At 32.1% G+C, this 13,848-nt stretch overlaps 1 protein-coding gene across 2 annotated transcripts in view; it reads left to right on the forward strand.

The window, feature by feature from the left end:
* Nucleotides 1-13,848, forward strand: part of NCKAP1 (NCK associated protein 1) — a 105,940-nt gene that overhangs the window by 7,954 nt on the left and 84,138 nt on the right. Inside the window, exons 2-3 of one of the 2 annotated variants that reach the window (XM_061433518.1) lie at nt 6,042-6,059; nt 7,091-7,201. In XM_061433518.1, the coding sequence (XP_061289502.1) occupies nt 6,042-6,059; nt 7,091-7,201 (129 nt within the window). The remainder of the gene's footprint in view (nt 1-6,041; nt 6,060-7,090; nt 7,202-13,848) is intronic. The other variant, XM_061433524.1, reaches the window with a different exon arrangement.

The following is a 13,848-nucleotide window of genomic DNA, read 5'->3' on the forward strand; positions in this document are numbered from 1 at the left end:
TTATAAATTGAGGAGCCCCTTGGTTCTTGGTCAGAAATACATAACATAATCATTTTAAAAGGTTTTTAAAAGTACATCTGGATCATGACCCAAATCTACTGAATAAGCAAAAGCCCCTGAAGTTGTTCTGAAAAACCACTGAAATAAGTAAAATTAACTTTTTAATACTTCTGATTTCTTTTTCTGATAATTGCAATGATTTAATTTTGATTTTGAGGGATAACTAAATTCCTGGAATGCTCGGCTGCACATAGACTCTGTACTAGCAAAACCATCTACAGGGTGCTTATTTGCTCTCAGCTTCTCGTACACTTGAAGTTACATTTTTTGGTTTTCTAAGCCATGTTAGTCTTACTGACTCTAATTCTTGCAATCTTAGATATTCCTGTTTTCCCACGTGTGGAATACTCTTTAATTAGCATTATAAAGTTGAGAATTAAATGGGTTAATTCACAAAGTGCTAATATAGTGCCTGGCACAAGAGTAAGACGTGAATAGATGTTGGGTATTTCTGGAGCTTGAAACATAGTGGGCAATTACTAAGTGTTCACTTTTTCCTAATAAATCCAGGTCTATACCATCTTTAGGAACATTACTTAGTTATTCCTTTTTACTGCCTGGTATTATAGTTTGATATCTACTTACTGCTAATATAAAATAAGTATTTGTTCTTCAGAAGTATGTTTCCCAGCAGTCTTTTAAAGACCAACTTCTTTTAGAATATTAACAGTGTAACCACATATAACCTTTACTCTTTGTTGGATATAAACTGAAATGTTTCTGTATATGAGAAGCTGAGAAATGTTTGAAAACAGTAACATAGACATCTTTTTGAGTATTGAATGGTAATTAGAAACTTTGATTTATTAAAATTTTTAATAAAGAATTTTGAAGTATATAATGAGTCAAAATATTTATTACTTTCTGAGAACTTGTCCTTAGGAAACAATAATCATAATATTTATATACCTTTAAATCAGCTATTATTGACTCTATAAGAGATGATTTATAAAATTACATTAATTTTAAAGCATTTCCAGTAATTTCCGTTACTTTCCTATCAAGTTTTTTAATCCAAACTATAGAAGTGGGTTACTTTTTTTCTTTTCCTGCCCCCTTTTTTTTTTCACCTACCCAATCTCAAGGGGGAAGTTGCAAGCAGATTGATTGGCCAAAATGTGGGTGATATGCATGAAAAAAAAAATGAAAAATTTAATCAGTATTATTAGAATTTGAGGCTTGTTTTGGTCTTGATAGGTTGTTTTTTTTTTTAGATTTTTTTTAATACTTACTGGAAAGTTGCACACTGAAATTCATTATTTTTAAAATTAGAAAATAAAAGAGTTATAGGCAAGTTGCTTTTACAATCCATGGTCTTAAGTGATGTCCATTTTTCCTCTAGGCGTTAGTATCAATTTGTTGAAGACTCAAGGGAGAATTTTAGTCCCCTTGTACCTTCAATTTTGCAAAACCTGTTTTAACACAGGTTTATTATTTCTTATTTGTGGAGTAAAAGTTAAATTCATCTTTCATCTTGATCACATTTTGTATTTTTCCCTTTCCTAATACGATTCAGGTGAGGCTGATTTCTTTCCTATACTCTCACAAATAGCCTTCTCATTCTGATCCCTGGGACTTTGTTCATGTTTTTTTCCAATTAAGTTACTGTATTAAAATAAATTATTTTGTTCTATAATATTTTGGCAAAGGAATGTATTTTAAGGTAGAGTGGAAATTAAAAAATAAAATTGATTGAAGTAATCAGATTTTTTTTCCTTTAATAATGATTACTTCAATAAAAATTTTGAGCAGCTGAGGAAATGGAACAATTTTTACTTAATTTTTTTGGTGTATATATTTTTCAGTAAATGTTTTTAGTGTTTTTTTGTTTGTTTTGTTTTTAGTGTTTTGAAATACTTGAGTACTCAAAGTTAGTAATCATAAAGCCCTGAGCAAGTCACTTAATTTCTGATGCTCCTTTTCTCTCTGTTGAGTGAAGATTGAGATAATTTCTAAACCAAGATGTTTTACATGCAACAGGTGCCTAGTAAATGTTCCTTTTACTCTTGACTCTTATAATCCTTACTGTTTTGTCTTCTCTTGATTGTTGCTTAATCTCTTATGCATAGAGGACTGTTTCTATACTTTTAATTTTTATTTTTAAACATCGTGGTAAGGAAGTTCTTGGAAAAATATGTAGCATTAACCATGCAAAGTTAAGCTGTGGTACATAATCTGTATTGTGACAACCCAAGGAAAGACCTTGGAAGGGATTTCAGTGGTAGATTTGGCAGGAAAATTTGTTGAAAAGTCATACTTTAAAACTATATTAAGTCTGATTTTGAGGTTTTTAATCAAAGATGTTTATTTTGTGGCCTGAATAAAATAATATGTGGTTTTCTGAAACGTCTTTGTTGTTTATTTTGGATAATAACATTATATTTGTGTTTTGTGAAAAAAATGAACTAAGAAATACTAAATTGACAACACTAAATTTGGTTAAATGCATGATCTTTTTTGATAATTAGGAACTCATTATAGATATCCATCTGTTGTGAAAAGTTCTATTTAAAAAAAATAGAAGATAATTAAAACTTATAAGAATTTGTGTATCAGGCACCTGGAATAAGCACTTTTTGTGTATTTTGTCTTTTAAAAATCTGAACAACCTACCTTATTAAGTAGGTAATAATAGTATCCTTAATTTATGGGTTAAAGTACTAAGGCTCAGGGAAGCAACTTGCCTAAGGCTGTATGGGCTGTGATCCACTTAGAGATAGTTATTGATTATTACATTTAAGTACGTCCTTTAACACTAGTATAATTTTATCTGCCAGATTAGTCTTAGCTTTGTTAAATTTAAAGATAATTAGAATATTCATGGGAAATAAAGTTTCAGTTCTGAAAACTGGAAATTTAAGTGTATAAATATTTAAATTTGCTTTAGATCTTCTGGAATTTTAAATTCTGATATTTATGCATTATGCATTTATGCATTATGAAATCATGCTGAGTAAAGATAAAATAAGGATTTAGAGTGGTGCTTTTTACAACAATTCTAAAATTACAGATATAGTTTAGTTTCCTGTTTGCTTCTTGATGAAATACCCCTTTTAGCCAGTTATTGTTGTTGTTTTAGTTGCTAAGTGTGTCTGACTCTTTTGTGACCCCATGGACTGTAGCTCTCCAGGCTCCTCTGTTCCATGTGATTTCCCAGGCAAGAATACTGGGGTGGGTTCCTATTTCCTCCTTTGGGGGATTTTCCCAACCCAAAGACTAAACCTGAGTCTCCTGCATTGGGAGGCGGATTCTTTACCACTGAGCCATTTGGGCAACCCCTTAACCAATTATGCAAAAGCTTTTTTTTTTTTTTTCCTCCTTTTGTAGAGCTATGAGATTCAGGGGTTTAGACAAAATTTTGTCCTTTACTCCCCTTTTGGTTTTTTTGGAGGGTGGGGTGATGGACAGGTTAGATGTACTCTAGTTTAATTGAATATATCAAACCTTTTGATTCAGTCTTTGTGGCAAGCCTTTCTGGAATATATTAGTTTAAAATATACTGATAACTAAGTATAGTAGTATATTCAATTTTTTTTTTTTTCCTTTCTTTTTTCTTTTTTGGCTGCAACTTGTGGCTTGTGGGATCCTAGTTCCCCAACCAGGGATTGAACCTGGGTCTTCGGCAGTAAAAGCTCAGAGTTATAACCACTGGATTGCCAAGGAATCCCCTATCATTTTATTAAATATGTTATTTCAAAGGGTAATACTTTTAAAAGTGAAAGATGAGTTTTGTGTAATGTTACTGTAGGAGGAAGAGGTAAGAGTTTTAGGTGTACCAACTGCAGGCCGTGTTTTTAAAATACAGGTTATTATCTTATGATTTCTTTGTGTTGGTGTCATTAAAATGAAAATCTTAGAGTGAAGAAGATTTAATCTCTATAAACTGAGACATCTGGTTAGTTGGGATATTTGTATTGGGATATTTGCATTCTTTCAGTATGGTAGGACATTATTCTTCAGTTAATTATTAAGAATGGCTTTTTGCCAAGATGTAGTTACCTAAATACTAGCTTTTAGTCAAGTTTTGTTTTTTTTCTTGCACTTTTTTTTTTTTGCCTGAGTATTTGCAAATGTCTCTATTGGTATCTCGAGTAGGTTGATTTCAGAAAAAAATAAAATGGTGCCTAGTACTCTTGTATAGTGTCTGTGAATCTTGTTTTTTTATTGGCATTTTTTGAGTGAATGTAGTATGCCAGATACCCTTAAAAATTCTGCTCATATGCACACACACACCCATAAGCACCCACAGATACTAATCTAATGGGCAAAAACTTTTTAGGGTAGATTGCAATTATGATTTATTTAACAGATGAAGAAACTGAGGCACAGAAAATTACTCGTTTATGGTTATAGCTAGGAGCCAGGATTTGAACATGGACAGCCTATCTTATAACTCATGTTCTTAACTACTAGGCTACTCGTTTTCTATAAGTAAAGCAAATTTGGTTATGTTTAGACTTGGGGTATATAAAGAATAAATGATTGGAGGAAAGAATCTTAGTCATTATTTCTAATTCTGTTTACTATGATAAAGACTATTCAGTGGTTACTATTCACATAAGACTTGTACTTAGGTAATTATAATTGTAGCTATTAGGTAAATACTGATTTCCCCATTTACACATGAAGAAATTGAGATTAGGAGATGTGTCATAATATATTCAAGTATGGATCGTCCCATGGATAGTAAGTGGTGAAGACTGAAATTTAGTCTTCTCTTCCGGGGTCTGTGTTCTTCATCTTTATGGCATACTGTCTCCCAGCGTAGTTTGTTTAAATATGGCTCAGTGAGGAGTGTGGGAAAAGGTTAAATTAATTCCAAGGAAAGACCATATAACCACTTATTTTTCCACTGAAATGAAATTCCATTCTTTTTATTTTCTGGGCAGTAAGGAAGAGCTGTTTATATACAGATATATCTTATTAGTTACTTGATTAAATTCTTACACAATAAAATTCGTGATCTCTGGGAATGGGTATGGTAGTCTATTATATTTTATTAGTTATTTCACTTATATTGTTAGAACGAATAACTGAATTTTAAAATAATTAGAGTATGAAAGATGATACATAATATTTAAAAAGAATTTGGAATCACTTTAGTATTCTGTACTACCTCAGGCATGTTCTTGAAACTTGGTTTTCATTTTATCATTGATACAAGGAATTGCTAATATGTAGCTATTTCCATTGGTACAAATTCTTAGTTATGTGGCTCTCAGTTATTCCTATATATAATATTTTGGGGGATGTGGGTTAATTGGAAGATTAATTTATGAGAAATAGTATTTTAAGCTAGTTTAAAAAGCTGACTCTGAGGAAAAGTCAGATATATTAGTATTTATGATATTGAAATGAAATTTATACAATAGCTTTGTGTCAGTCTGGTTAAAGATTATGAAGTTCTAAATTTCTTATAGTTTTGTTTTATCTAATTATGTTTGAGAATTAAGATAATTCTTACTCCATTCCTATTTCCTTTTGGAAAATATAGGAATTTTTGCATTGATTTTTATACTTGGGCTTGGTAAGGAGTTAGTTGATATTTGAAAAACAGTTGGAATTTGAGCTAAAGTGCAGAAGTCATCCAATAACGACTTATTTTTATTCTTGGCTACCGTTTTTTAAGGTATGTAAAATTTCACTGATGGTTTTGCTCCTGTTTTTATACTTGCATGTAGTCTTTATTTTTCCTTCTAGTATTATTTTTAAGTTATTTAGAAAGAGCACCAAGAAACTGACATGGTTGTACACCTCACAGTAGTATTTAAATATATATGAATAATATAAACTCTATAAACTTATTGTGTACTAAAACTTGCTGCTTAGAATACCTTTAAAATTGTAGCACCATATAGTTTCCATCTTGTTTTGTTATTCATAGTCTGCAGTGCATAAGTTCTCTACTGAAACGTATGTCAGAGTTTGACAGTCATTGTTTACAAGTAATTTTCTCTCTTTTTATTACAATGCTTCCCCAGCAAGGACAAGTTTGGAAGGTTTGCAAAGCTTTTCACCTTCCCTTTGCCCGCTTGCCCGCTTTCAGATCAGTTTCATGTTTCATAACTTCTCTTTCTGCAATCCACAACATAGCTATAGTAAACAGTGAAAAATCATTAAATTACAGTATTGTATTTCCTCACACATAATAGATAACTTTTCAAAGGACATACCCTCTTTAAAATACAATGAAGTTAAGTAGAAATGTTACCATTTTAGTAATTCACTAGGAAGCAGTTAATAATGTCACAGAATGAAACTGAACAGTATTGAAGATTATTCTGTATTGCTAATAGTTCAGATAAAAAGTTCTTTCTAATAAAAATGCCTTACATTTGTACAATGCTTTACAGTTTAATACAGAGAATGCTGTACTGCTGATGTGGTCAAAATGTAAACATTTCCATTTGTTCTGTGCTTATGAGATATAGAATAGATGTAGATTTCATTGTTTGAAGTGCTGCTGGTATGATGGAAAACAATGTTGTAACTCAGATTTTCGGCAACACAAGTTAATACTATAAGGCCAGTTTTAGCGCCTTCCAGTTCTTTTGAACTAGGGCTCTTGTATTTAAAATGTTTAGATTGAATGAGGAGAACATTTTGGAAAAGACATTTAAACATAAGCTTTTATTATATAACACATAGAAACATTTCTAGTACTCTTATTGAATATTTAATTTTGTCATACTTTATTAGCTTCAGATGAATACAATCCTACCTCAAACCAAGAATTTTTTTTTCTTTTTCTTTTCTTTTTTTTTTTTTAGGTTTGAGCTTTTTCCTTCACTGCTGTTCTGCGCTAACTGCTTTGAAACTTTCCATGCATTTTTTTTCAGTAGAAGAACATCTCTGTACTGTCTCCCATTGCATATTTCAGCTGTGACAATCCCTGCACTTTGCCTATTCATTTTATCACCTGCTCACCAAAAACAAGTATCTCTCTAATTTCTGATTACAGATTTGCTATTATTTTTTGGTTTTAGAAAAACGATGCATTTCACTTTTTTTTATTACTGTTGTTTTATAGGCTTGTGGAGACCCCAAGGCAAAACCATCCTACCTTATTGACAAAAACCTGGAATCTGCTGTGAAATTCATAGTCAGAAAATTCCCTGCTGTAGAAACTCGCAACAACAATGTAAGTCATTTAAATTTATATATTACTTGATTTTAGCCATCTGTAGTGGAAGTAATGGTCAGTACTTGAAGTAGCTCTTATTTATCTAATTCTTTGTATTCTGAATATATAAACTATATACATTAAAGGCTTTTAGAGGTAATATTCTTATCTCAGAAATTGGTGGAAAAAACAATTGAGCTACGTTGCCATTTTATTATAGAAAAATAGGATCTTAATTTCTTACATATACTTATTCCCTTTCAAGTTGCAACAAAGAGTAAGGTAATAGATATGTATATATTTTCAAATATTAGTATTTGCATGACCAGTTAGGGACTTTTTTCTTACAGTCATAGGTTTAACTTTGTCTTGAAGTTAGAAAATGTCTTCATAGAGCTTGTATTGTTTTTCATAATTAGCTGTTTAACTTTAAAATGTATTTCTTTTTATAATTGAGAAAAACTTGTTACATTAAATAAGATAACAAGCTGATGGTGTTAGGATCTTTATTATTCCATATTACATTTCCTCAGACGGTAAAGTTTTTCATAGTATTATATTGAAAGATGGTAACATTTAGAGTCTTGCCAATTCCTTCACATATCTTTTGGTAATTCTTTATAACAACTGCTATGAATAACTCACTTTAGGAAATTAGGGTTATTTTTCACCTTACTGTGGTCTTTTCATTTAAATTTTGTTGACTTGGACTCTTTCTGCGTGTCTTCTCTTTTTCCTTTTTTCTCTGGTGACCTTATAATTCTTTTCTCTTTTTCTTAATGTACAAACTTAGTCTAGAAATTTCCTCTTACATACAATCTCCCTACTTTTGAGAAGCTCTGCTTAAAAGATATTTTGTCATCTTGTGGTTTCTTCAGATCATGTGTATGTTCATTGAAGATTTGTATTTAGCCTGTTATTCAGCTTTCACTTAAAAATATTCTAATGTGAAGGAAAAATACCAGTCAGAACTAACAAAATAAGTCTGAAGTGCTTTTTAAATAATTTTTTAAAGTTTTATTTTAAAAGTTTTCTGTTTTTGTGAATATAGGTTAATAGAAGTCTTTCTTTCGTTTCACAGAAGATTTTGTTTTATCATTGGTATATTAAGATATCACAGTTAGTTCCTGATTAGATATGAATAACTGAAAATGAACATGTCTTCAGAACACTATTATTGTGTGGAAAACTCTTTCTTCAATTGTTGATACTAGTTCGCTAACTCATCTGAGAGGTTATATATTCACTCTAAAAGATTTTATAATGAAATCTGTTTTACATTTAATTTTATGCTTCTCTTTCTCATGGCTTATGAAATCTGTGATATGAGCTCTTCAGAGAATCTTTTCAGTTTAATTTATATGTGTGTGAAAATTTCTGTATGAGAATAAGCATAGTTCCTTGATACAAGACCTTTTATTAGAAAATTAGCAAGATCTGATTAAACATATTTCATATCAGTAAAATTTTTTGTTGAATAAGTTGATAATCTTTGTTCTTGATTTGCTGGGCATGCTGTTTACAATAATACTAGGTTTTTGTTATTGTTGTTTGTTTTTTAATAGTTTATTTTTCAACTTTTGTAGCACAAAATTGATTTTTAAAATAACTAGTCAGATATGATTCACATAGCATACAGTTCACCTGTTTAAAATGTACAATTCAGTGGTTTTTAGTTCACCCACAGAGTTGTGTGTCCCGGTGCCACAGTCAATTTTAGATCATCTTTGTCATCCCCACAAGAAACCCAAGACCCATTAGCAGTCACTCCTGCCAGTATCCCCACCACCCCAACTCTAGGCAAACATGAATCTCCTTCTGTATGCTTGCCTGTCCTGTAGATTTTATATAGATAAAATAAATAATGTGTCTTTTTTGACTGGCTTCTTTCACTTAGTATAATGTTTTCAAGGTTTATTCAGGTTGTAGCATATATCAGTACTTCTTTTTATTGCCAAAAAATACTCAACTGTGTGGATATATCACCTTTTATTTATCCATTCATCAATTGATGGATGCTTGAGTTGTTTGTGCTCTTTGGCTATTACGGATACTACTACTATGAATGCTTGTGTAAAAGTTATATGGACATATGTTTTTTATTTCTCTTGGAAATATATACCTAGGAGTAGAATTGCTGGGTCATGTGATAATTCTATGTTTAACCTATAATATCAATTATACACCATTGTTAAATGTTATCTCTACCTGTAGAAGGTACTCTGGTTGTGTTGTTTGCAAAGTCTGAATTTTGTCCTACGGCCTTTATAGCTAGTCTGTGTAATGCCCTTCTGCTGTTTTTTACACGCTAAAGTACTGTGTGTACTGTTTGTGAAGTTTGGTGATCTTAGTTTTAAGAGCTAAAATCCTCTTAAGTTCCTAGTGAGTTTGGGTTAGGAAATGAGGGATTTCATCTTGTAATTTTTTAATTCTAGAGAAGTGGTTAATAGAAGTATAAGGACAGGGAATGACAGTAGTGTCTGGGATGATCGGAGCTTACCGATTTCTGGCTAAATACACTGAAGAAATGGTATTGACATCACAGTTGCCTTTTTTCTCTTCTTATTCCTGGTCTTTGGGCCATTGTAGAGATATGTGCTGTAGAACATGCTTGTATTATCTCAGGGATCAAGGAGAATTACTGATGAGCAGTATTTCTGTTTTCATGCATGTTACACAAGCACCACTTGTCCTCAATTTCAGAAAAGGCAGTCACAGAAAGATTGTTTCAGTAGAAAATTCAGCAAAGTTTTTGCTTTCAAGTTTCTAAAATGATCCTTACAAAAAAGCCAGTCTTATTTTGCAGCGAAAAATTGTTGATTTTTTTTTTATTGTTTCTCAGGTATCTGCTCTTGTGCCAGCTCCCATACTTTTAAATCCAGTAGAAACTGGGAGCACACAGATATCTCGTATACAGTGAAGGAGGGCAGTGCCAACTAATAGGATTGGTTCCTAACATGGCTTCAGTAGTGATGATGTTGAATCTGTTGAGTCACTTTTACTGTCTTGTGTAGTTGTGACCAGTTGTAAATTTACAAATTCTATCCCACCCCCAATTTTGGACGTAGGGAGAGTCCATACCAAGGAATGTGATTTTTTTTCCTGGATCGTGGTGTTGAATTAAATGCCCTATATGCTTCAAAGCAGTCAATTAAATAAAACTCATATAAATAAAAGCCAGTTTTATTATAGCAGCTACTTAATTGAGTGTCTAATATATGCCGGGCTATATATATAAAATATATATGTGTGGAGAAGGACATGGCAACCCACTCCAGTATTCTTGCCTGGAGAACCTTATGGACAGAGGATCCTGGAGGGCCCATGGGGTCACAAAGAGTCAGACACGACTTACGACTGAACAGTGTGTGTGTGTGTGTTTAATTAAGATTTATTTATTTATTTTTGGCTGAGCCAGGCCTTGGCTACTGTGAGTGAGCTTTCTGTGGTGGCTGCGAGCAGAGGCCACTCTCTAGCTGCAGCAGGCGGGCCTCTCACCTGGTGATTTCTTCTGTTGTGGCTCATGGGTTCTAGGGCAAGTGGACTCAGTAGTTGGAACGCATGGGCTTACTTGCTCCTTCGCATGTGGAATCTTTCCGGACCAGGGATCAAACCCATGTGCCCTTCATTGGCAGGCAGATTCATAACCACTTGACCACCAGGGAAGCCCCTGGCTATATATTTTAATAGGCTTTATAGATTTTCTTATTTAATTTAGATAAGGAAAACATTTCTGAGCTGAGAGGTTATTTGTCTATATCATATCTTCCATTATTTTGAAAGTATAACTGTCAAATGGATTTATGGTTTGTTTCTCATAGATTTCTTATGAACATATAGAGGGAAATCTGTTATTTCCCTGGATGAAGAAAAGAGTAGAAACTCCTTATTTTATCAATAGGTAAAAGTTGTTTTGCCCAAGAAATTCTTAAAGCTAATGTTCAGGTGTATATTAAAACTTTTAAGAAATTTTTTTCCTAAACTTCTAAAAACAATTCCCCCCTTTCTTCCTATGCTGTATTTACATCTAAAAGCTAGTTTAAAACTGTAAAAATATCTGGCTCAAAAGTATCATTAAGGAATTTTCTTATTTATTGTACATTTAGTATAAAACTTTGGATTTGATTCCCAAATTAAGGAGAAAATGATATAAATTACTGTCTTATGTATGTTCAGTTAGGTCTTAACTCCCTAAGAATGAAGACATTATTAGTGAGTGGGGTGGTACAATAATACAGGGATTCTGGACTTAAGGTATAGGCCATTATTGAAATAATTTGAAGTTAAGCTTTCAAACTTAGAGGAATATTTGTGTTATACTTATTGTTTATTTCCTCTTTCTTGGAGCACAGTATTACAAGATGCTATTATATGTAACAAACATTTTTAATTAAGTAGCTTACAAAGTCACTCAAGACAAGACAGAGCAACTCTAAAAGTGTCATAATTTCATCACAGTTTGTTCAGAGGCACAGCGTTAAAGCCTGTTTTTAGACACCATTTTATCCCTAGTGCTTGGCTCATGAGAGACAGTAAATAACGATGAGTAAATGAACCTGATTGATAAGCTTTAACTTAGCTAGCTTTCATTTATTCGAATATTGTCTATAACTATGTCAAGATCCAAATTTACCAGCACTTTAAAACACTTTATATTATTAGCTATAAAAATAATTGTACTTTTTAGTGGAGCCCCAGCTTCTTAAAAGCATAAATGTGTTTTGGGGGTATGGGGAGGCTCTTGACACATGCACTGTGGTTTAGTCCGGAGTTAGAAGGAAAGGGTAAGGAAACTTGCTTATTCCTAGTTAGTCTCTAAAATGGGCATTACTTGTCTTGTCATGGCTGCCATCATGGTGATACTATATTGGTTAAAGGGATGGACAACAAACCAAAATTTGAGTTTTGGTTTTACCACTCAGCAGACTTGTGTAACACATTGCTTTTGAAAAATGGAAGCTTTTATTTATATTACGTCTCTAACTTTTAGGTCTGCTTCACTTTTTTTTCTACCAGCTGTTTTCATGTAGATATTTCTCAATGACCTTTTTTTTCACTTCCTGCAATATATGTATGTAAGAAAACATTTTACTTCCATGGCTTCATCTAAATAGTATATCATCAACTAAGTAATACGCTAGATACTATACTATCTAGTAATATACTGTGTATAGTTACACTTTGGACAGCTCCACAACCTGAACATCACACTTTGTGTCCAGTGTTGAACACATGGTTATCCTGCATTCTGTGTCTTTTCTGTATTCTTTGTTTTGAATCATTACAATTCACTTGGTTACCTAAACCTAGAATCTTCAGAAACCCCTCTAACTTTTACAAAATGTTACACTGGTCGTTGAGGGTTTGTCACTTTTAATACTGTCTTTTAATGTCTTCTGAATGTATCCTTTCAGATCTGTGAACCCTGCTCTGACAAGTGAAGTGCTGTAATGATCCCATCAAGGCTTTTCACGCCTCCCAGTCCCTCCTGTTACTCCCCTCCTTCCTTTCTTCCAGCCTCCACTAGGGGAAGCAAAACAAAAGTAATCTCTTTATTTGTGAAACCTCACTCTTGTTTTCCGTGCACCCATCTTTCAATCTCTGTCGACTTGGATGTAGTAGGCTAGCAAATAATACTTTGATTATAGAAGGAATCATCTTACAGTAAAAGTAATGTAACGGTTTTGATGATGTATACTTTTTTAAAGAAGTATGTGTGTATCCTCATGGAAACTTAAAAGAAATGCTTGATTTTGACTAAAATTCAAGAAATTTTAATACAATGAGAACTAACTTGTGTCTATATTCTTTTTTAAAAGTGTGATCAACATTCAATTAATATCTCTTCCACATGTAATTTCTAGCTTAAATAAGAAAGAAAATTAATAAAAGAGTGAACCCCTCAATAGAAAAAACAAGTAAACCTTGCTTTGATATATTTAAAAACTATTTGAAATAGGTCAAGTGCTGGCAGGAATTGCATCAGCACTAAAGACCTACCTAAACTGGCTTTTTTTTTTTTTTTCTTTTAATTTTTACCACGCTAACATGAATATATCATAATTAAATAGTCTAGAAGAATTTAGGATGAAATGTGAGGGTATGTAATCCTATTCCAGTCTTTCCTATCCTGCTCATATTTCTCAGGGGAACCTATATTTTTAGTATATCTGGAGGTTACCTCCAGAACTATAAGAAATATGCTCATTCTTTTATATATTTATTTGCCAACTTTAGATAGCATCTGTTAATTTTTTGCTATAAAATATGAGGGTTTAGCTCATTGTTTCCTCCCCTCCTCTATCCTCTCCCTTCTTCCTGATGTTTGATGTTTTTTTTTTTTTTGGTTAATATTTTTATTTTGTTGGTTACTTCCTTTTTAAACTTTAAATAGTGTATTTCTCTATATTTATAACATCAACCTTGGTCATTTTTACTTTCATGTTTCCAGAATTGTTAATGCTGTCCTTTGGTCCTGTAATCATATAGTGTTCTGAGATTAAATTATGTGCTGATTCTAAAAGTTAAAATAATTGGCAAAGACCTGAATGTTTGATTTGCATTGCTTCACTCCATTATCACACTTTGGACTTTCTTAGAAGTCCAAATAATATAATATGTTTATATGACATGTATTTATATATATATTTATTATCAAAATGAAA

The sequence above is a fragment of the Bos javanicus genome, chromosome 2 (assembly GCF_032452875.1).
Source record: "Bos javanicus breed banteng chromosome 2, ARS-OSU_banteng_1.0, whole genome shotgun sequence".
NCBI classification, from domain to species: domain Eukaryota; kingdom Metazoa; phylum Chordata; class Mammalia; order Artiodactyla; family Bovidae; genus Bos; species Bos javanicus.